The following is a 24,067-nucleotide window of genomic DNA, read 5'->3' as shown; positions in this document are numbered from 1 at the left end:
AAAAAATATATAGGGCCCCCCCTATATAAAAAACAAAAAAACAAAATGGCTGGCTTAATTTTAACCCCCTCTTCCTTAGGGTTAAAAGATCTCCCCCCTTTCAAAAAAAAATCAGCTCCAAATTTAAAAGGGGGGAAAAACATGCAAGAAAACGAAAATGATAATAAAGATAAAGGCTTTTTCTTCTTGCTGTTATATTTTCTTTTCAATCTCCAAGATCTGTGATCATGAACAATATTTAGACATTCCTGGCACTGGGGGGAAACTGACAAGATTTCTGCATAAAACAAAGATGGCTGCTCTAAATTATTTCTTTTTTTCTTATGCTCTCCCCCCCACCTCCCTCAATAAAAATATTTTTTACAGGGAGGGGGAAAGAGGGAGAGAGAAAGGTTGGATTAATCAGTACTCATGCTCAGTTATGACATCAGCATAAAATTGTTAAAGGTTAACTAGTTCCATACTAGTAAGACCATGACTTTTGTGTGTGTCTGTGTCTGCTTTACTAGCACAAGAGAAGAAAAAAAGAATAGGGGTGGGTTTTTTTCCTCCCCCCTTTTTTTCTTCTTCTTTTTCTAACTTTAAATACTTCAGAAGGGAGTGGTTTATTTCTCTCCTTTTCCTCTAGGGCAAGAAAGGAAGAAGAGAAGAAGAAAAACCCCACTGATTACTGCAATTCATTAAAATATTTTATCCATACTCACATAAGTGGATTTCACTGTTTTTCTAGATGAGTTATGTTGTTTGTTTTTTTAAAGGCTTTTTTTCCTTCCTAACTTCTGTGTGGAAAGTCTATCCTAATAAATATATTTTGCTCCCTTAACACCCCCCCCCAAAAAAAATTACCCTATCGTGTTTGCCCCACTGGAATAAATGAATTTAATATGAAAGTGTAGTTTTAGCAAATACCTTCATTACAAAGGTTCCCCCCCTTCTTGCACCAAAACATTGGGGATTATTATTATTTTTGAGCTGATTTTGAAAATAATTATGGCCACAATCCAGCACTGAGTGTGGTACACTGAAGTCCCAAGAAAGTCACTGGGCGAAAGGATGTATAGCTCTCTTACGGATTGTAGCCCTTACTTTCTCTCCCTGTTTTATAAATGGGAAAAGAATGCACCACTGGGGAAGCATTTTATAATAATTAAGAATGGCTGTCACATTTTATTTTTGGACAAGCCTCATGCATCTAGATAATTTGAGTTTAAGACTTAAAATACAGTTTTGAAAAAGTTAGCTTTCCGTTTATTTGTGGCCTTTGATCTCAAATCCTCTAATAATAATGGAGGAACCAATAGAAAGTTTTAAAGGACTCAATTTTTTTTTTCAAACTAGGTGGCTCTGATAATCTCTCATTTTAGTGTCTGTTTTGTTGGAGCAAGTGAGACTGTCTTGCCTGCACAAATAAGGCCTGCAAAATCTAGCTGTCCTTGAACCATTGCATATAGCCAGATACCCCACAAAAAAGATGGCGTTTGGAAGGGACATGATAGAAGTGGAGAACTGAAGCTGCAATCACAAGTAAGTCCCAAGTGAAGTGCAAGTTTGCACATTACATAGATTCTAGTTCAGATTGCAGGTCATTCACTACCAAGCTAATACCCATGATAGGAAGTTACAGCTATTGAGGTATCTTCAGGCTACGATATCCTTGAACCCAACTAAGCTGAATCCAAGTGTGTGTCAGAGTACTGACCCTGCAAAGTGTAATGTTTTACTCACCTGAGTTGTCCTACATGCATAAGAAAACTACATATAAAAATCAACTCTGTTTTTGGGAACAATTGGATAACTGCTTCTGCCCATTGGATCTGACATGGGAATTTAAAAAACTTAAAACATAATTTCCCCAACTTCTATCTTACACTACACTAGCATTATACAAGTATTATGCTTGTATCACTTTAAAAATCCATTTCTAAAATAAACCACTGTTGGTTTCACACATCCCACATTTTTATGAGACACAAATCTGCTGATTTTTTTAAAAAAAATTATTTCACTGTCTTCATTATATTTTCATTTTTGCAAATGATTCTGGGAAATTTTAGACCCAACCTACCTACCCACTTCCAGATATTTAAGAGAAATTTTGAGGTTAAGATCCTTTAGCTGAATGAGGGCCTTGCCAAAGGATTGTGTATAAACAAATGCTTACAAACTATTCCAGAGGCAATTCTCTTATTCTTGCAGTATCCAGATACCCCAAAATACTTCAGTGGAGGCTTCTATGATGCTTGTTTTCAAAATACTTCAACTTCATTGACATTGAAATCGAATTGCAGGTGAATTCCCAGTAATTCTGAACTAAGCCTGGAAGCAAAGTTGATCAGCCTTCTAATCAATTTTGAAGAGAACAAGTTTGTCGATTTTCTTCTCTATTTTGTTGGAAGTTAAAAAAATTAAAGTGCACGAAATGGCACCTGAAAGTTGCACTGACCTCACAGTGGGGCTTCTTTTCATGCAAGTGTGCTTGAAATCATGCAGCATCACATCTGAATCACTCAGTGAAGGTCAGTCATACCCTTATTTTAAATTATTTGCAGGGCTAAATTTCATTTTGGGGGGAAGAATTGGAAGGCAATCCCAGCTATTAAAACATGGCCGCTCTCCAGTGAAAGTGTTCAACCTAAGCCTAAGCTTATTCCCCTGTAGACTAGTTACAAGCGTCCACAGAGGACTAACTGTGCCTGCAGGAGACACCGTTTGCCAAGTGAATGTTATCCCCCATGTGGCTTTTATATTTAACGCAACACCCTCTGAAGCCCTCCAGGAGCTTGGGCGCCAATCCCATTCACTCATGTTGAAACATTTGCCTGGCAATGCTGGAAGCCACTGCTCCGGGAAGAGCTTTGGAGGTTTCATGCGATCAAAACCTTTTTACATTAAAGTGGCATTTTTGATTCGTATACAGAGCATTTCTCTTCCTGGTGGGGACGAGAATGGATCTAGCATCATCTGAATTTAAAACTCGGAATTTCACTACATTGGTGCATTATATTGCCTGCTGGTTAAAAATGAAGCAATGAGAACAAAGTACAAATTTCCAAAGAAGGGGGAGAAATCCCTTTTGAATCTTGACCTGAGTTGTTTGTGGCTTGCTACTTGCTCAAGGGAACAGCATGAAAAGAGAAAAACATCCTTTTCCTTCTGTCTCTTCTCTGCCTTTTGATGTTTTTTCACAATGCAGTTAAGTGTCAGGAATCCTATCAAGGAACCTACAGCATGATGCTAATAGGGGAAATGTAGCATTTATTTCAACAGCTCACTCCCCCCCCCCATACACACAACTGCATCTTGTCTTTCAAGGGGGTCAAAGATGTGTTGCTCATTACCCCACAAGCCTGCTCTTCCCTCAAGGGAACTGCTGCTGTTTGGCTCGGGGGCGGGAAGAAATCTTTCAAGGCCTTTCCCCTGCTGACGTAGACACACAGACACACTTCTGTGAAAGCCTGTGGAAACATGGGAATTACACACTTTGATTCAGAAAATCAGAGTGCAGGTGGCATCTGTTGCAAATTCATCCCCCTGACCTCAGGCGGTTTATTGACACCTTCCAGCATTCAGAAACCAAGAGCAAGCGCTCCCACCTCTTGGCAAAATCCTCAAATGTCTTAAGACTTCTGGCAAAATTATAACTGATTTTGGGGGAGATTTGTTTTTCCATAACCCACAACTGGTCCTAGGAATTTTGGCTCACTAGGAAATGAGAATCACTGGAGGATTTCCAGGTCAGAGGTCACATTCTCTAGTGTTTCCTTCAACCACAGCTGTATTGGTGTGTCTTCTCTTCCATCACACCAATGTGGACAGCTTGAGCCATCCCCCCCCCCTAAAAATTACCAGATGAAAGGATGGCCAGTTTGAAATACCCGGTATGTTAAAAGTTCATAAGAACCCACAATTGATTGGATGTAAGCATTAGCCATCCTGTTCATTCACAGTCAAGGGTTTAGAGTAGGCTGTACAGAGCAGGGAAGGAGCCAGCCATTGTACAGCAGGCCAGCCTACTATTGGTGACTGCTTTAGACCTCATGGAGCCAGTCATTTTATTTATTTTACTAAATCTACATGCTGTCTTTCCTTCAAGGAGCTAAAGGTTGGCCTAGCATGGTTATCCTCACAACAACCTGCCGGCACCCGTCTGTCTTGGGAGACAATGGAAGAGTGTGCCTTTGAGAGTGAAGTCAAGCCGTTAGTTACACCATCTGCTGTGGCTGTGGAGACTGCTGTGGGAGAGACATGTTTTGTTGCAGCTGCAGCAGATGAAGAGGTCCAGTTTCACTGTTACAGATACACCATGGCATTTCTTCTCTCTGCACTCCTCCCAGTGCTAATTTCTCCTGAGGTTGTGTTTCCACAGCAGTGACCTGACTGTCTCCAGGTGCTGTGGTAATCTGCAAGGGAGGGATTCCCACATTGTGGGGGTGAGGTTGCCAGCCTTCATATGGTCTGCCAACAGGACTGGTATCTGAAGACAGCTCCTCATAGAGCACATCCTTTGGGAATCCTACCATCTTCCACCACCAAGCCAGCACAGAAGTTGCATGAACATACTGGGAATGTGGGTTTGGGAGAGCACATCCTTGTTTGAGACTGTGTCCTGCTGTGGGACACCCAAATACTTCCTGATGCAGCACATGTGGAAAGTGTTGAGACGTCGCTCCTGGCAGGTGTAAGTTGCCCACGACTCACAACAACCATGTGAGGTAGGCTAGACTGAGAGGGTGGTGGTGAAAGGCTAAAGGGCATCAAGCAAGCTTCATGGCTGAACAGGGATTTGAACCTGGTCTCTAACCAGTATATCACACAGCCTCATTCTCCACCTCATACCACAGAAGCTTAAACAGTGGCTGTCACTAAGCATTAACCATTTGACGGCTGGTTTGAGGCAACACTATAACGTCAAGTATGTCAAAGACAAAGTAGAGAATTCAACACCAGTGTCTAATCATGCAATGTTTTATGAGAGTCAAGGGAAGAGAAAGGCATAGGGAAAAGTCTTGTTGTTGTTTTGGAGGGTGAGCATGTGGAAGGAAAGAGCATGTGGTCACAAGCAATTCTCTCATTTTTAAAAGTAAGCATATCCTGTCTTTGTCTTACAAAAATGCAACAGTGTAATAAATCTCAGTAAAAACATTACAGATATTTTTTAAAGTGCAATTCCTTGCATGTTTACTCAGAAATAAGACCTTGACTTACTGCCCAGTTTTTTGCTTACAGAATTTTTACCCAGCTCTTCAGGCGGAAAAAAAGCTCTCAGTGTGTCTTATGGATAACTAAAAAGAAAAGAAAACCAAACTGTCCCTGCCACCAGGCTTGCAATATAAAAAGACACAACACAAAAGGGAAATGGATTAGGAGGGAGGAGGAAATAAGCCTAATGAGGTACACTCTCGTAATTACAAGTTATTTTAATGACCATATGGGATGCAAAAGTTCTAATAGAGCAGGGGCCAAAATTTGCTGGTCTCACAGCTGTGCCGATGGAATTAAAAATGAAGTGAAAAGTTAAACTTAAAAATGAAGGGGGGGGGATGGGAAAATGAATGACCTTGCATCAGTTCCACGCTGGCTAAGGCTGATGGAAGCTGTAGTCCAAAACATCTGGAGGGCACTGGGTTGGCCAAGGCTGTAATATAGGATTGCAGCATAAGGGTTGCCAGACAGCAGCTAAAATCTAATAGCAAATTATTGCTCCACCAGGCCTCTGCCAAAAACTATGAGAAAGGCCATGTCTTTGCAATGCAGCAGAAGGGCAGCAGTGACGGAGCCAAACAGGCCTCTTTTGGCCAAGATTCCACAATTGTGGGGCCACAACCAGGTGGCAGCGCAGGGAGAGACAAAAGCACTCCAAGTGCAGAAGAAAAAAGGAAAAACCAGGCATCATGGGCCAAGAGCAGCTGTTCTTTCGAGGCAGAGTGGGCAGGGTTCCCTTTTCACAGACAGAGGACAGCGGTCGCAAGTCCATCTGTTCTCTATACAAGTCCGAGCCTCCCTGAGGTTATTGGACCTGCCAGCACCACACCACTAGAGAATGGTCAACCTTCAAGTCTCATGTCATAATCCCCACTTGCAGAGAGGGGTTATCCTTTTTCCCTTCTGCTGCAGCTACCAGGGACAGCATCCATCCAAGAGGGCAGGGAGAAAGGACAGCTGGCCTGATGTGACAGCCTGGGGCCTTGTTGGCATGGCATGGAAGTAGACAGATGCACATTATCTCTGCCACAGCTGGGGGGGGGAGAGCTTGATGCCACCCCCCTAAAAGGGACAGCAGGAGGAATGTGAGGTATGTTCCCAACGAGGCAGCTGCAAATGTGACAGAGAGCAGTTAGGAATGGAGGAAGCTGCTTTATACATTGGCAAGCCACTGACCCACCTATATTAGTATCATTTGCACCAAGGGCAGCTAACCTCTAACTCTCCAGATGTTGCCTGAAGAGTTTTGGCATATGGCCCTGTGGACTGTGGAATGACAGAGTTTGTAATTTGCTGGCTCTTCCTTAATGTTAATTGTCCATTGGCAATTTGACGACTTGCCCTGGAGTCACATGAACTGGCCTGTTCCTTAGGCCTTGAGTATCAGTTCTAAAAGAGGGTCTTAGCGGCACCTCTGAATAAAGTTTTTTTTAATAAAGTTACTCCTCATTCTCATTCTTGGTGTCTGTTGCTGGACCAAGAAATATTACAGACTGCAAGGCCTGACACGAACACGACCAGAGCCACATTACGGTGCTTGGCGACATAATTCTGGATCGTTCTACTCTTTGGCATAGTAGCCTACCCTTGGGTTGCCAGACCTCCAGGTCTGACCTGATGTCTCCAGGTTTGCCTGGGCCACTCCAGATGGGCGAGAGCTCCTTTAATTAAATAAATATATATTAAGAAAAAGGCACATGCAGCTTGCAAACTTCAGCCCGGCTTCAAATTATAGCATAGGCTCTCTGGAGGTGTCTTCCCTCTGTTCCCCTCTTCCAATTTACTTCCATCTCCAGGGCCCACCCTTGTGATATCCCTGGGGGCCGCCTTGTGATATAACCAGGGGTGTCCCTCCCTGACATCACTGGGGGCCACCCCTAGGTTTCAGGGTCTGGGATGCTTCTGACCAGGCAACCTACACACACACACACACACACACACACAGCTTGCAAACCCTGCTTCACTTCCTCTCATATAAAGTGTGATAATCAGGAAGCAAGATGGATGCAGGAGAGCATCAGGAGAACTGTAGGTGGAGCCAAAAGGAGAGGAAAAGGCAGCCAAAGTGACTAAGAGAGTTCAAACCATCCCTCCCAACAAGGGGCCAACTTGAATAAAATACTGGAGGGGGGGCAGGTAAGTCCCAACCTGCAATACTGATCACAAGACACACCGTTTAAATGGTAATGTCCATTAACTTTGGGGTGGGCGACCCCCTCAAATATTTTATTGGGGCTGAAGAGACCTCGGCCCCTAGGAGTTAGCTCCTATGTCTCCCACCCACCCTGACTTGCTACCCCGAGATGACTCCTGGATCAGAGTTGCCTCTCTCAGCTCATACATTTGCTGTTACGACTCCAGGAAGTTATGTGTAAGAGCAACGGCAGCAAATACTTTCAGGCATATTACCAGCAGGCCAGGTGTGCCTCGGGTAGGGAGGGGGGCTGTATACCTGAAGGAGTGTCTCCATCCCCATTGTTCAACCCAGACACTGAGGTCCAGCTCTGAGGGCCTTCTGGCGGTTCCCTCTCTGCGAGAAGTGAAGTTGCAGGGAACCAGGCAGAGGGCCTTCTCGGTGGTGGCACCCGCCCTGTGGAATGCCCTCCCATCAGATGTCAAAGAATTAAACAACTATATAACATTTAGAAGACACCTGAAGGCAGCCCTGTTTAGGGAAGTTTTTACTGACTGGGGTTTTAATGTATTTTTAATCTTTTTGGAAGCCACCCAGATGGCTGGGGTAGAACTAAATTATTATTATTATTATTATTATTATTATTATTATTATTATTATTATTATTATTATTTTGGAGGGTTCCTGGCCTGGGATGCACCCTTCCAGAACCATCACTTCACTCAACAGTGTTGCTGCTTCAAGCATGCCAGCTTGTTTGTGTATATATAATGCTTTTTGTTTGTTTTCATTTTGGCACAGGCACCACATGCAGGGGCAGTTTTTGAAGATTGTGAGGAACGAGACTGGATCACCAGTAACCATAAGGAGCAGTGGGAAAGCGGTGCAGGAAGAGGCTCAGGCAACTTAATGTGAGGAGCACGCAGGGTACCTATTGGGAAAGACAGCTGGAGTCTTGAGGCCAGCTGATGTAACACTGTGCAAAATCCAAGGTTAGTTTCCCTCCCGTTATCCTTCCTCTAACCTCTACTTTCTGACACCTGTCAGTCTTTGGTTCATCCTCCCTTGCAAGCTGTGGTTTTCCTTTTAATACCCTCAACATATTCAAAATGATAAAATTAACTTCCCAAAGGAAACTCCAAAATGTGAAACTTCCCTCTGTATTCTATGCCATATTTGCGTCCAATGCTATTTTTTTACGGTAAGGGGGGGGGGGCAGTTGCTCTGTTTTAATGCCCCCGTGGGGTTGTATGTCATTGTATGTATATATCTAAATATCTGTATGGATTTGCAAGTTCCTGTTTCCTGGTTTCTAAGTGAAATTTATTGTTGTGAACCTCTTAGGATAGCAACAGGAGAATGGCTTTTGAAAACACACTACAAGAATTTAATCAGTCTTCAGAGGGATGGAGATCCCAATCAGAAGTACATCATATGAAAGGAAGCTGCACTGATAGCAGTAGAACCTGCTTCTGCATAATGTATTTGGGGTTGGTGTGTTTAATGCTTATTTGGCTCAAAGTACACTTTAAATTATTTGGTTCAGTATGCAAATTTCTAAGGAAACATTCTTTTCTTTATTTCAAGAAAATTACACACCACTTGATTATAAAAAAAAAACCTCGATGTGGTTTACAAAAAGAATAAAACAGTAAAATTATTGGTTAAAACCATTAAAAACAACTATTTAAAACATTTAAATCAGTGCTAAACTGAAAACATATCAACATTCAATGTATCTGGGTAGGCTTTTCTAACAAAAAATGTTTTTAGCAGGAGAAAAAAAGAGTATAATGAAGGCACCTGCCTGATGGCGACTGGCAGGAAGTTCCAAATTGTGGGTGCTGCCATACTAAAAGATCCATTTCTTACAGATGTGAAACAAATATTATGTGGCACCTGTAACAGTGCCAGTTCTGCTGATCCAAGCAGTCGTGTGGACGTAGAAGGTGATCTCACAGGAAAACTGGTCCCAAGTTGTTTGGGGCTTTATATACTATTAGTAACACCTTGAACTTGGCCACGTAGCAAACTGGCAGCCGGTGAATTCCTTACATTTCTTTTGTGCTAAGCATAGGAATCATCTATGGTCCCATCACCTCCTGGCAAACAGAAGGGGAAGAAATGGAGGCAGTGAGACATTTTACTTTCTTGGGTTCCATGATCACTGCAGGTGGTGACATCAGTCACGAAATTAAAAGACGCCTGCTTCTTGGGAGAAAAGCAATGACAAACCTAGACAGCATCTTAAAAAACAGAGACATCACCTTGCCAACAAAGGTCCGTATAGTTAAAGCTATGGTTTCCCCAGTAGTGATGTATGGAAGTGAGAGCTGGACCATAAAGAAGGCTGATCGCTGAAGAATGGATGCTTTTGAGTTATGGTGCTGGAGGAGACTCTTGAGAGTCCCATGGACTGCAAAAAGATCAAACTTATCCATCCTTAAAGAAATCAGCCCTGAGTGCTCACTGGAAGGGCAGATCCTGAAGCTGAGGCTCCAATACTTTGGCCACCTCATGAGAAGAGAATACTCCCTGGAAAAGACCCTGATGTTGGGAAAGATGGAGGGCACAAGGAGAAGGGGACAACAGAGGATGAGATGGTTGGACAGTGTTCTCGAAGCTACTAACATGAGTTTGACCAAACTGACGGAGGCAGTGGAAGACAGGAGTGCCTGGCGTGCTCTGGTCCATGGACTCACAAAGAGTCAGACACGACTAAACAACAAAAATGGTTCTTCCATTTTTGAATGGCCTCCAGCACTAAGCACGTCTGAGCATAGCATTCCCAAGTATCTGAGACTGGGTAGGCTGCGCCCTTTAGAAGACTGGGTTTGCTTTTTCAATAGCCTCCCCTGAGTTCTGTCATGCTCTTCTTCTAAAGCAAGATCTCCCAGCAACACACACACACAGCACCAACATCACTTTGCCTACAGACACAGGTTAGCAAGCAGGGAGCCCAGCTGTTACTGTCTCTCCCACCAAAGCAATTATCACACAAGTGCACTCACTGGAGGGGTTACGGCTCACCACAGGCCTCCCTGATCCCCTGAGTCTAGCTTGACTCAGCTCTAAGCGCTTCCTTTTCTGCCGCACTGGATGTCCCCGCATGATCCACAGATGTTCCTACCCCTATATTCCAGGACTGGTGTTTGATATTTCCTTTTCTCTCTGTGTGTGTTCCATCCAGATCTCAACAATTAGCTAAGAACTAATTTTTTTATTAGCAACCTCGACGCTGCATGCTTGAACAGCAAAAGCACATAAAGGGAGAGAGGTGTCCAGAGTGGCTGATTCCAAAAAAGAGAGTCATCTCCTTCAGAGGTCTGACAAAGAGTACTTCAGAAGCAACATAACACCTTCTTCACTAGAAGAAGCACTTAGGGGATCTGGATGCGCTGGGAATTCTTTTAGCAATTACGTTTATTTTAAATTCTGTCTTTTCAAAGCTAGAGAAGTGTCTTTTAAAAAACAGTTAAATAACTTGAGACTTCTTTTCCATATGAGAGAAAAGAAACACAAATTGTGTTGCTTGGTGGCAATTATGGAGGCATCGGAAAGGGAGAAAAATCATACTCTCAGCTGAGAGAAGGGTCACCATCTTCCCAATTTCTATGTATGAAAAAAGTGGTCATTCTGGGAACAGAAATCATTTTTCCATTAGCACATCTGAATACAGATTTAGCTTCTCTACAAATACAGGTTTCTTTTGTATCTACAGGATGACAAAGCAGATTTCTCCTGCAATCCTAAAGAGCAGGCAGCGTGTTCCACTGAGACTTTCTTCTGTGTAAACAGATATAGGATTGTGCTGTCTGTGTATGAATTCTGAGCTCGAAAGTTTGTAATCATGTTTGGCTCTGATAACCAGAGTATTGATATTAGCTACTGGCTCCCTCAACATATTAAATTATTTGACCCAAAACCACAGTTTTTCATATATTTATGGGAGAGGAGAATTTTGGCCATTTACCCCAACTAATGCAGCAGTATTCTAGAAGATGCTGGAATTGTAATTGGTCTCTTTATTGTGCCATAATAAAGGTATTGACTATACATCAGCCTTGCCAACCTGGTACCCTCCAGATGTTTTGGACTACAATTCCCATCAGTCTTAGCTAGCACATTCTGGCTGGGGCCGATGGAAGCTGCAGCCCAAAACATCTGGAGGGCACCGGGTTGGCAAAGACTACTGCAGAGTCTGTGTTTTATTTTTTAAATTGTTATCATGCCTGCCCTCTAGGGAGCTCAATGTGACTATACATGGTTCTTCTACAACCTTCACAACAACCCTGTGGTGTAGGTTAGGCTGAGATAAAACAATTGACCCAAGGTCACCCTGAGCTTCATGGCTGGTTGGGGATTTGACCCCAGGACTCCCCAGTCTCAACAGCCAGAGGATGTTTACATGACCCAACAAGCCCTCCCCATCTCACAAATGCAAACAAACCCCACTGCAGACAACCACAGACAACCAACCACACCCTGCCCCCCAATACCTCTCACTGCCAAGGAAATAGACAAATAGAAAGAGAACCTACTCAGTGGACGCTGGCACAAAACGCCACACATACACTATACAAAAGAATATAAGCCTAACCACCCCATCCCTCCTCTCCCCCCTCTTCTTCCCCAACACTAATGTCTCACAACAAATGTAAGTGATTTGTAATGAAGACTGTACAACCTGAAAAAAGAGACAACAAAAACAATTTAAAAAAAAACCAGCCAGAGGATGTTAGTAAGCTTAATAACAAAGTTTGAATTTCAAAAGGCTGTGGGGAAAGGCGAGTGGGGGTGTGTGTGTCCTGCTCCAAATGAGAAGGGAGAAGCAGCAGCAGTGCTGCTCCCATTGGCTATGACCCTGCAGAATAATCAGCCACTGAATGTAAGAGTCATTATTCTATATTTAAAACCATTTCAAGGGTTGCGGTACAAACCTCAAAATGGCTGCTTGATGAGACACTGCTGACATCTAGTGGCTATGTCCTAAACTGCTTACAAATTATAAGGCTCCCAAGTCTAGGGTGGATGCAACCAAAGGTTGGTGAAATCCTTTTCCAAGAGTCCATTCATGCGAAATTATCATTTTTTGGTACACCTTCATTTCCAGCAAATACCAAACTCCAGGCACGTGGGACAACTGGCCCAAGAGTTCCCTTGTACAGGCCTCATACTGGATCAAGCCCATGTTGACACTCATGTTCTCGTTTCTCCCTCAAGATTAGCACTGTGTCTGCTTTGTACTAAAGGCTTTAATTTTTCTGTGACACCTCCTATCCAGAAAGTTTCCCTGAAATACAGGAGCTTCACCTTCTCGAGTCTAGAGTGAATTTTCACAAACGCCATTTCCATCTCTGCTGCTGACTTCTGGGTAACCAGTTCCAAGGTGGGCTGAGAGGAAACGCCTTCCTGATCAATGGAGGAAAAACAGGGTTTGCCCTCTTCGCAAACACAGAATCTGGGGGTGTTCTTCTGACTGAGAAACACATTTACTGAAGCTCTCACAGATTCGTTCAAAAGGTTTTTTAGCAGAGGAAGGGCGGCAACCCTGCTGTCCCCAAATGTAGACTCCTTCCACTATTCACCCTCATCCCAGGGTTCTTTCCTCAGTATCCCAGGTATGTCTCCCATCTGAGTAACCAGCAGCCTTAATGAGTTGTAAGGGAGTGTGTGTGCTATGCAAAAATCACAATGTGGGAAAATCTGTGAAGCCAGACAATGCTTCTCTTGATTCCTACAATCTCTCTTAACTCTTCTGGCTCAGCTTTCCCCTGCCGTGTGCCGGGGACAGCGAATCACAAGAGCAGGCGCTGGCAAAAAAATCACAATGCAGGGAAAACGTGAAGCCAGCCAATGCCTCTACGTAGCTGCATCTTTATTCCGGACATTGTGATATATCGGTATATTGAGATGTTTAGTTGGTGATATATTAAGATGCTGAAAACCAGGTATTGCCCAGCCCTAGATGGGACCTGGGAGCCCAGGGTTCAAATCCCAACTCAACCAGGAAGCTCATGAAGTGACCTTGGGCCAATCCCTGCCATTTAGTCTAACCTACCTCACAGGGTTATTGTGAGGATAAAATGGGGAGGGGAAAGCCATGCATGCTACCTTGAGCTCCATAGAGGGAAGGTGAAGCATAAATCAAATAAATGAATATATTTTGGAACTATTGAAACCAGGCAAGCACCTAAATTGGAATTGTAGGGTTGGAAGGTACCCCCAAGGGTCATCTAGTCCAGCCCCTGCAAAGCAGGACTCTCAATTAAAGCATCCATGACAGACTTCTGCTTAAAAAACCTCTAAGGAAGATGAGTCCACCACCTCCCGAGCGAGACCATTCCACTGTCGAACGGCTCTTATTGTCAGAATGTTCTTCCTGGTGTTGAGTTGGAATTTCCTTTTTTGCAACTTGAATCAATTGGTTCAAGTCCTACCCCCTGGAGCAGGAGAAAACAAGTTTGCTTCATCTTCCATGTGACAGCCCCTTGAGAAGATGGAGGAAGCTTGTTTTTGCCTGCTGTTTTGGTTTAACCAAGTGTTCTTAGAGAACTGATTCAACTCAGGGTTGGTCATTCATTCTGCATCTTATGATTTTAGAATTTTACAGTGTTTGAAAGGTTTTATTGCACATGATGCATTTTTTAAATGAGTTGGTGGTTTATAAATATTCTTATAAATAAGCAAGCTGGATGAGGGGCTGCTGGGGTGGGGTGGGGGGGCAGCATGGCTGGAGATGGGACCAGTTCCTTCTCCATTTTGGGGTTACCTAGAACTCAGTGAGGTCATCGTTGAAGTAGAGCAAGATAGCTGGGGTGAAAGCATCAGCGTCCATGTAGAGATTGTAGAATTCCTCGTCCTCATCCGGAATGTTGTTCTGCTGCAGGTTCTTATCCATGTCTAGGTTGACACGTTCATATTTCCACGTATAGCTGGCCGCATGGGCGTTGAAGGGCAAATACCGCCGAAGGATCTCCCACATGGATTCCTCTGCACAAACCTGCAGAGAACACCATGTTACATCCATGGGTGGAATCACAGGAGGTCCAAATGCGTTTGAAAACCAAGTGGCTCCCTTCAGCCTCCACATCCTGGGGAGGCACAGACAAGCCAGGCAGAACCGAGGTCCACAACATTGTCCCATCAGAGGAACATTAGCAAAGGAAGAGGGACAATTGCCAATAATATCTTGGGGTTTTTTCCTTTCTTAAATCCTACCTTTGCGAAGGTGGGACAGGACTCACCTCAAGGGTATGTTCCTGAGAGGTCAGAGTGTTGATGATCCGTATGCGTCTGGTTTTGGCAGACAAGATGCCCACCTCATAGTTGTTATTTCTCCACCAGGGCAAGCCAAAGTCATTGGCCCAGTCTGTACGAGGCAGAGGAGGTGGGATGTGCACAAAGCGACCTTGTGGGGTGTAGTACTTGAGGCATCCTGTTAGAGGGTTAATGTGTGTCTGTATCTGGAAGGAGGGAAACGGGGGGCCTTTCTCAGTTAAGAGGGGAGTGGCTTCAAATAAGTCTTTCTTTCTTTCTTTGGTAAATTTCTATCCCACCATTGTTGCCAAACCCTGTTACAGCAAGTTGCAGCCGAGCCATCCCATATACACCATAAACCCAGGAGCAGGCAAAAAGATCACTTAAAACAACCAATAAAAATTTCATACTGAAAAACCTTTTTAAATGTGGGGAGTTCCAGAATTTACATCATGTAAATGCCAGGGAAAACAGATATATTTTAGGTTGGCACCAAAAGAAAAGTACAATACTCGTATGTTACTACATCATGTGCCATTCCTGGCTGGGGGACCTGAAGAAACACCTCTCCTAAAGATCTTTACAAACGGGACAGGTTGATACATGGAGATAAGAGGATTTAACATGCATGACAAACAGAATATGCCCCCAAATGGGATTCCATTAACAATTCTTTTGGCATTTGCAGTGATAGAAATGTTTGCTCCTTTTTACTCTGCCCTTCAATACCTAACATAGAGTCTTTCAAATGTATTCTGTTTGGGAAAGCAAGTCAAGGAAATTGTTAACAACCTAGAAATGGTACAAATGAGTCCTTAAGAGAAAAGTCTAAAAGCGACAATATCAATTTTCTGAGCAAGGCTGGTGGGAAATTATGCAAGGGAAATAATAAAAGATGTAACAAATCATATCTGTGACTGTGAAGATGGGAATAAACTTACAAAGAACTTGAAAGATGTATGTAGGACACTGGTTAAATTGTGGAGTGGGCACATGTTTCTTCCTCACTGCGGTTTTAGCATCCTGCCCCTGGCAACATTTCCTTCTAATGCTGCAGCCTTTGCCAACATGGTGCCCATGATACATTTTGGCCAACAACAAAAGCACCTGGAAGGCACCAGGTTAGCGACGACTGTCATAGTGCAGCAATGCACATATGTACACGTAAACCACCAGAAGTAGGACATTGCGCAAGCTTTGCAAACAGCACAAAAATTCGCAGGACCAATAGCAGTTCAGAGAATGGGGTAGGCAGAGGCAAAGGAGTCAGCTAGGGAAGCCTGGGATGAGAATTAAAATCCTATGCCCCTTTTAAATGTCAAAACAAAATAAAAAAAATAAAAATAATTCCAGTAGCACCTTAGAGACCAACTAAGTTTGTTCTTGGTATGAGCTTTCGTGTGCATGCACAAGAACAAACTTAGTTGGTCTCTAAGGTGCTACTGGAAGGATTTTTTTATTTTTTTATTTTGTTTTGACTATGGCAGACCAACACGGCTACCTACTTTTTAAATGTGTTTGTGGGAAGGGAAGGGGGTATTGGTTTGTTGTTCTTGCTTTTATCATGTATTTTATCATGTATTGTATTGTATTCTATAATTATATTGTATTATGTTATGTTATATTGTAATGTTTTATCACATATTTTTATATTACATTTTTATGTTGTGAACTGCCCTGAGATCTGTGGATGAAGGGCAGTATACAAATTTTTAACAACAACAACAATAATAAATGACCAGCAACACTCCTATGGAGAAAAGAATCAACATTCTGTAAGAGTAAAACAAAACTCTGATTTTCCAAGAGTTTTTCACTCAGCCATGATCTCTGCCTTAAGTTGCCCTGAGTGCCAAGAGCTGCAGGTACTCACGTCTTTGGTTTTGGGGTTGAACCAGTGGGTAATGTCTTTCCCCGCTGCTTCTAGGATAGGCTTCAATAAGATATCACCTGGACAGGCAGAGAATATAGATAAGGTACATATGAAGCTTGTCAGTCTCCAATAGAGAGGAGTCTTTCCCATCAGGAGCAGGGAGCCCTTTTTTTTAGCCAAAGGAGCATGCTCCTTGTGGGAAACTTCAAGTGTCATAGGTCAGTGATGAATGGGGCCAGAGGCAAAAGTGAGTGGCATAATGTCTGTGTATACACCCACCCACCCACCCCTGGGAAGAGGCTTTGTTGGAGTTCAAGGACACGTTCCAGCTAGGCAAAAGCGCTCAAGGAGGTTGTGAAGCAAGGCCAGTGAGGGGCATGGCCTGGGGAGAATTCCAAGGGCCAAATATAGAGGCCTTGAGGGCCACATTTGTCTCCCAAGTCCTAAGGTCGCCCACCAATGCTTAAAAAAAAAAAAAGCTGGAAAGGACCTTGTCAATAATGTGCTTTATCACCAAGCTATTTTCCAAATTAGGGAAAAACAAAACAGGCCACATTTGGGATCTCGACACAGGAGGGAGGAGGGGGGGTGAGGAAAAGCAGGACGCAAGGCCTGTGAATGCGATGCAGCAGCAGGTGCGTGGAAAAACAACTCGCACCATAAAAGTAAGAGAAGAACCCTCTTGTTGGATCAGGCACCCTAGCCAAGCACCCTCTCTTCCCCAGCAGTGGCCCAAACGAGACGCCGTCCTGGGGAAGGCAGCAGCCCCGCCCCACCTCCCTTGTGGCGTCTCGTGAGGTTTGCCTGGAGAAGGTAGACTGCCACTCAACATGGAGGCTCCCTTTTAGCCCTCGTGGCCGGCCGCCGGCAGACCCTGGATTTGCCACCCCCGAGGGATGTCTTCTGTTGTGCATTCAGCATTCCCTCCGACCTACCCGCCCCCTCATTTCTTGTGTGGGGAAATCTGCCGGCTGCCCTTGGGGCCGCCATAGGGAAGAAAGAGAGGCTGCGTGCGTTACCCTTGTAGGCCTCGGCCAGGGGGCTGAGGTCAAAGACCCGCCCCATGTAGGAGACCCAGAGGTCCCAGGGCCGGTTGTGCACCTCCACCTCCTTCGGGGTGTAATAGCGCGGCCGGTAAACGTCCATCGCCGGGAGGAGCGAGAGGAAAAGGAGTAGGCCGCGTCCGCCGCTGCCATGGCAACCGCCCCGCGAAGCCGCCGCAGCGCCTGACGGGAAACGTAGTCTGGCCCGAGTGGATGGACACAAGGCGGAGGGAGGAGCGGAGCGCGCGCAGAGCCTGCTGGGAGGGGGCGAGGGGCGGGGAAGCCGAGCGGCCTGCTGGGAGCTGTAGTCCTTCTGCCGGCGGGAGGGTTAAGATGGCGGCCACGGCCCTTCCAGAGCCGTTGCAGCAGCAGAGGGGAGAGGAGAATGGCTGCGGAAACAGTCCAAGTCCTGGGGTAAGGAGCCCAGGGGGGAGGCCTACAGATATGAGAAAGGGGGAGGACATAATGGGGTGGGGTGCTCAGATAGGGGAGGAGAAGGAGGTACCCTGGGGATAGAGAGGTTAAGTACATGGGGTGGGAAATGGGAGTAATTGGGAGTGAGGGTATAATAGGACACCCACCCACCCAAAAAAATTAGGATGGAAGAGCTTAGTATGGTGTGGTGGTTAAGTGGTTTTTTGCGGGGGGGGGGAAGCGATAGGAGATGGGAGGGACCAGGGTTCAAATCCCCCCTCACTAGGTGGCCTTATTTACGTATACAGGTAGGTAGCCGTGTTGGTCTGCCATAGTCAAAACAAAACAAAATAAACAATTCCTTCCAGTGGCACCTTAGAGACCAACTAAGTTTGTTCTTGGTATGAGCTTTCGTATCTGAAGAAGTGTGCATGCACACGAAAGCTCATACCAAGAACAAACTTAGTTGGTCTCTAAGGTGCTACTGGAAGGAATTGTTTATTTTATTTTGTTTTTATTTACGTATGTATTTCATCACAATTTTATGCCACATTTTCCTCCATGCAGCTCAAGGTCCACCTTGCAGGTCAGGCGCTGCCTCTTGGCCCTCCCTCCCTCGCAAGGCTCTTGTGGGGATTAATGAAGAGTGGGTCAGGCAGGAGCAGCAGCATATGTGCCCCCTTTGGAGGAAAGGCAGGGCTAAAATTGTAACAACTAAATAAAAAGTAAAGGTGGGGTGGGGTGGGGGGAGAGGCCACTGGTTACCTACAGGGTGTGTCGGGGTGGAAGGATAATATGTATTTATTATGAGTGGCTCTTGTGCTCAAATCTTGCTTCCTGATTTCCCTCGGGGGCATCTCCTCTATCACTTCTCAGCTGAGTTACCGGTCTAGGTAATAGGTAAAATATTGACCCACTTCACTGTCAGTGATGTAAGGGGAGAAGACGGAAATGGTAATGTAATCATCACCATCATCATCATCATCCAGCTTTTCTCCCAGACCCGGACACAAGGCAGCTTACAAAAATTAAGACCACAAGGATAAAATATGAAAAGCTAGAAACAATGGCAATATTTTAAAAGTAATTAAACTATAATAGAATCAAGACAATATTTTAAAAGTTCATTAAAATTCAGATAGTAAAAAGAGCACAGCACTATTAAGAGCTCTTTCCTTAAAAACAGTTCCCAAAAAGCCTGTTGGAATAAAACGATCATCACGTACCAAAGAGGGAGCTGGTCCAGCCTCTCTAGGAAGGGAGCTCCAAAATCTGGAAGCAGCCACTGAGAAGGCCCTCTTATAGCAAATTTAAAAGCCCTGTGTAAATGAACCCCCACCACGGGGCATGAACAGATCCTGAGATATTAAAACACCACCACCACAAATTTGCATTCTAGAGCCTACCCAAGAAAGACTTCCCCAAGCATTGCCCATAAGCCACCATGAGGACTAGAGGCTTGGTCTCTCTCTGGAAAGTGAAAAAGCAGGACCTGGGAGTGGGAGGGAAAGATACCCCAATGCATTTCTTCCTATGAAGTATTATGGAAAGATCCCTCTAGCCTGCGAAGACTAACCCTTTGAACGTTTCTGCCAGGACTCTGGTGAGGAAAAAGCTGACACGCCATACCTGCATGCCCGCCGGAAGCTGGAGAACCTCCTCAACAAGAGCATGCGCATCCGAATGACGGATGGGCGGACCCTCGTGGGCTGCTTCCTGTGCACGGACAGAGACTGCAACGTGATCCTTGGCTCCGCCCAGGAGTACCTCAAGCCCACAGGTTAGTGCTCACCTGGGGTCTCCACCATTGTCCCACCATCTTTCTTTGTTTATTCATTTCCTGTTTAATGCTTTCCACGTGTTTTTGCTTGTAAACTGATTGTGGCTATTGAGGAAAAACTGATCCGATAGCGGAGTGAAACAGAAAAAAAGATTTAAGTACTAATAGCAAAGAATTAGGTTGGGGGCAAGAGAGGGTTGGTGGGGCTTAGCAGCTCTCCTGGCGAGACAGAATTTCAAGGGGGCTTCTTGAAGAGGAGAGGGGAGTGTGCCTGGGGGACGGAAGCCCCTGTGTTCTTTGGAGGGAGCCTTTAAGCTCCAGGGAGATGAGGACAGCCTTTGCCAACCTGGGACCCTCCAGGCGCTTGGAACTACAACTCCCGTCGGTGCCAGGCAGCACCTTGGGAGCTGCAGACCCAAACCTCTGGAGGGCCCAAGGCTGGATTAGGAGCAGACGGGACCCTCTTTCTCACCCTCTCCTTCCTTTGCTCTACAGACTCCTTCTCCGCCGGAGAGCCCAGAGTCTTGGGTCTGGCCATGGTTCCAGGACATCACATTGTCTCCATCGAGGTGGAGCTGGAGAGCCTGGCCTCCTTGCAGTACCTCTGATGCACCAACAGAGGGCAGCAGGCCCCCCAACGTTTGCCGAACTGAGGGGGGGGGGCAGAATGCGGGGAAGGGACACAGGCTCCAGTTTGCTGCAGGGCAAGAGACGTTTCTCCTCCCTTCCCGGCTAGACCCCGTTTTTCCCTAGGCCATTGCCAGGGAATGAAGCTTTCCTGGCAAAGCTGGACTGGACCAGTGCATGCACTGTGAAACGGGACGCCAGGGCCCCCCCCCCTCATCTCCAGGACTTGGAAAGGGGTGGACTTAATGTTTGCGTTTGTCAAATGTTTGTTAAATCTGGAAAAGAACCCCATTGCTGTTCTGAATTATTGTGGGTTTTGTTTTCTTGTAGCGCTTCAACCTCGTGTGGGCCACGTGCAGACCTTGGCTGCTACCTCTGTGGCCTGCTGAATCTTGGGGAGTTTTGTTTGGTCATCCCCACTGATGATGATGATGATGAATTTATTTATTACCCTCCCGCTAAGGTCCCCGGTATCAGCTGGCTGGCAAGTTCAGATGCTCTTCCAATTCTACAGTTCTCTGATTTGCAGTGTGGGAGCAGGGGGAGAGTGCTTAAACAGCACAGGAACAGATACCCATCACATATTTTCATCTCAATATGAAGAACTAGCAGAGGCTCCAATGAAATTTCAAAATACAGCTAAAAACACCAGCTTACATGCAGTGCCTCTGCTGCTGCCTAGATCTGGGGTTTCACCACCACTTTCCATTTGAAAGCAAAAGCACAGAACTCACCAGCGTAGTGAACAGCAGGGGCAAAGCCCACCCCAAAATGGCAACAAATACAACATTAAGTGTTACACAGAAGTCCCTAGAAAAAGTGCATTTCAGCTGCTACTGTATAAGCTCATTTTCAAGAGGGCCGTAGAATAATAGCAGCTATGCTAATTTCTTTGTTGTTGTTTTTAAAAAATCACTTGAACGAGAAAAAAAATGCCTTTTGTAACTTGCATGACTTATTTGCAAGATTCTGCCTGTTAGATGAGGACGCCAGGGCAATAGAGCACTGAATCCACTAGCCCTTGGCAACTGAACTCCGCCTTCAGCTTCTGAAAATTTCTCTATGTATTCTCCACCCCACACGCTGCCAATATTCTTTCAAACCACGAGGGCTGGAAACAGGAATGGCACTGTGGCTGCAGGTGCAGTCCAGCCCTCGAGACTGCATTCGTTTGTGGGGTGGACTGCAGAACCCATTCTGCCGCTCTGCTGGCAACAGGGGCGTTGAATTTAGCAGCTGGATCTGAAAAGGTGCCATCATTGTCTCAGCGGCTGACACGTTCTCTGGGAAGAAGCAGCAGGATTTGCTCCCAAGCTGACCTGTGCGGCTGTTCCATCAGCTGCAAAGCAGTGCAGGAAACAGTATCTATAGATAGATCGGGGTCTTGTCTTCTTTGGCTCCTCTTTGCTCCCACATCACAATGGGGAGCTTGTACACGCCAGCAGCCGTGTTATCTTATCCGAGGTTCCTTCCTCCCCAGAACGCAGAGTTTCCATAAGAGACTCTTGGCGCCCAGGGCTGACTCCACTCTTCCTTATCCTGTTCTGGAACAGGATATTCCCCTCTCCAGCCCCACGGTAAGAGTGATAACCTTTCTGCAGGTTGTCTGTGTCCTTCTGTTAGCTGCGCAACAGGCCGAAGTTCAGCCAGGGCAGTTTTCCCTCCCTGCCAGGGAAAGCTTCGCTTGTTGGGATTTCTGTCTCGTGGCACAGGTGCTTCGGCAGAGAATAAGGTGTTCGTGACCAAGGTTATGCTGTCCTAGGGGTGTGCCTGTGTTCCTACAGCCACTGCAGTTCAGCCTTTTCAACGAGCAAACACTTTTTGCAGCCATTATCCATCAATAAGTTGCAATTAATGTCATTTCGTGGAGGAGGAAAAGAGAGGCTGGCGGAGAACAATTGTCCCAGAGGGACCATTTCTGCTGAACCCAGGTTACCATAATTCAAAGTCCACCACCCTGGTCTCAACTCCGCGGAATGGATGCTCGGGGGTTAAAACAGGCATGAGTAAGGTAAAGGTAAAGGGACCCCTTACCATTAGGTCCAGTTGCTGACAACTCTGGAGTTGCGGCGCTCATCTCGCTTTATTGACCGAGGGAGCCGGCGTACAGCTTCTGGGTCATGTGGCCAGCATGTCTAAGCCGCTTCTTGTGAACCAGAGCAGCGCACGGAAACGCCCTTTACCTTCCCGCCGGAGTGGTACCTATTTATCTACTTGCACTTTGTGCTTTCGAACTGCTAGGTTTGCAGGAGCAGGGACCGAGCAACGGGAGCTCACCCCGTCGCAGGGTTTCGAACCGCCGACCTGATCGGCAAGCCCTAGGCTCTGTTGTTTAAGCCCAATTTCAACCCTCATTCTATACGGAAGGAAACTAGGGATTTTATGGGACTGCAACACCCATCCTTCCTGACTGTTGGCCTTGATGGCTCAAGGTCTACAGAGTCCCAATGACATCCAGAGTGCCACCGGTTACTCCTTCCCTGCTGAAATGGCCTTGGTGACTAGATGCCAATGTAAACATTGGCATCCTAGAGAGAGAGAATGGAGTGCACCTCCAGGGGTGAAATCTAACTGCTTCACCAGCAGCACTGAAAGGACTTGCTTGTGCGCAAGCTTGAGCACAAGGCAGCATCGGTTTAGGATCAGAGTTTACCTTCTCCTAGATGAGCCCCACCTGCTCCTCACTTCCCTCTGCAGCAGGCGCAGAAACCACCAGAGCCTGCCTTCACATGCAGAGGAAGTCCATAACTCCCTGAGGGTTCGAGACCCATCTCACCTGGTTTAGTCGGCCAGTGGAAGTCATTCCCAGGGTGTGGCGGCTGTCGCATGCTGACAGCTTCGAGGAGCCACAGGTGAGAGCCAAGTGCAGGGTGGGGGACCAGAGGTGGACAGACCACCCCAGAAGGAGCAGGTCATGTCCCCCACCAGAGGTACTCCCCCCTCCCCTAACACCCCATACACCCCAAAGGTGGGATTATAAATGCAATAAATAAATAAAGCAGGAATGGGAACCTGGTTTCCTCCAGGTGTTTCTGGACTCCAAAACCCCATCAGGTGGAGCTTTCATGGCCAGCGATCAGGGTTGGTGATGGGAACAGGAGCCCAAGAACAGACATGTCTCATGGATATTAGCAGTGGTAGAGGAAAGGGGTGGGTGGATTTCAGGCTTGCAGGATTTACCTTGGGTATTTTGGGGGGGGGCGGAGTTGTCATCACCAAAACTCACCGGTCAAAGCTAGGTGCAGAGCGGTGGCTTTCGATGGGGAGTCTGCTCCGTGTTTCACCTGTTGCACCATACGTGGGACAGTGTATGAATTTGCCCAATCCTCTTTCAAAGCCATCTAGGTTGGGGGCGGGGGAGAATCTTTTCTCTAAACTAAAAAGCCCCCCCCCCCAAGATGCCTGCGTTCTCTCGTTTCAATTCGCAACTTGCCGGAAGGAAAAAGCGGGGAAACGGGGCTGGTTTTTCTCTCCCGTTCTGTTGGCGAGGAGGGGGAACCCCGAGCAAAACGGCGCTTGGCTAAGCCTGTGACGTAAGGCGCTGCGAATGCAAGCGCAATGGAAAGGTCCGTTTCTGCCGTGTTACGGGGTTCATGTGCCTCTCCCTACACCTTGTGTACTGGGTGTGACTTCCCTGAAAGAAAAGCGGCTCATGCAAACTGCTCGTCCTTTCCACCAATTGACAAACCCATGTCTGATTTAGCCATCAAGGAAGTTCAGCTGCAAATAATATC

At 45.9% G+C, this 24,067-nt stretch overlaps 2 protein-coding genes across 2 annotated transcripts; one reads left to right on the top strand and one right to left on the bottom strand.

Annotated features, from left to right (window-relative positions):
• Window positions 1-8,981: 8,981 nt before the first annotated feature.
• Window positions 8,982-17,670, bottom strand: LOC117059104 (cytochrome b5 domain-containing protein 1). The gene is made up of 5 exons (XM_033170626.1): window positions 17,489-17,670; window positions 16,470-16,546; window positions 14,584-14,802; window positions 14,109-14,339; window positions 8,982-9,438 (listed from the first exon to the last, which is right to left on the bottom strand). The coding sequence occupies exons 1-4, from the start codon at window positions 17,613-17,615 to the stop codon at window positions 14,109-14,111; spliced, it is 654 nt and encodes a 217-aa protein (XP_033026517.1). The 5' UTR covers window positions 17,616-17,670; the 3' UTR covers window positions 8,982-9,438.
• A 130-nt stretch (window positions 17,671-17,800) lies between these two features.
• Window positions 17,801-20,637, top strand: NAA38 (N-alpha-acetyltransferase 38, NatC auxiliary subunit). Its single transcript, XM_033170726.1, has 3 exons — window positions 17,801-17,926; window positions 19,523-19,706; window positions 20,202-20,637. The coding sequence occupies exons 1-3, from the start codon at window positions 17,846-17,848 to the stop codon at window positions 20,312-20,314; spliced, it is 378 nt and encodes a 125-aa protein (XP_033026617.1). The 5' UTR covers window positions 17,801-17,845; the 3' UTR covers window positions 20,315-20,637.
• Window positions 20,638-24,067: the final 3,430 nt, after the last annotated feature.

This window comes from Lacerta agilis, chromosome 14, assembly GCF_009819535.1.
Source record: "Lacerta agilis isolate rLacAgi1 chromosome 14, rLacAgi1.pri, whole genome shotgun sequence".
Classification (NCBI taxonomy): Eukaryota; Metazoa; Chordata; class Lepidosauria; order Squamata; family Lacertidae; genus Lacerta; species Lacerta agilis.
This window is presented reverse-complemented; position numbering and strand designations above follow the sequence as displayed.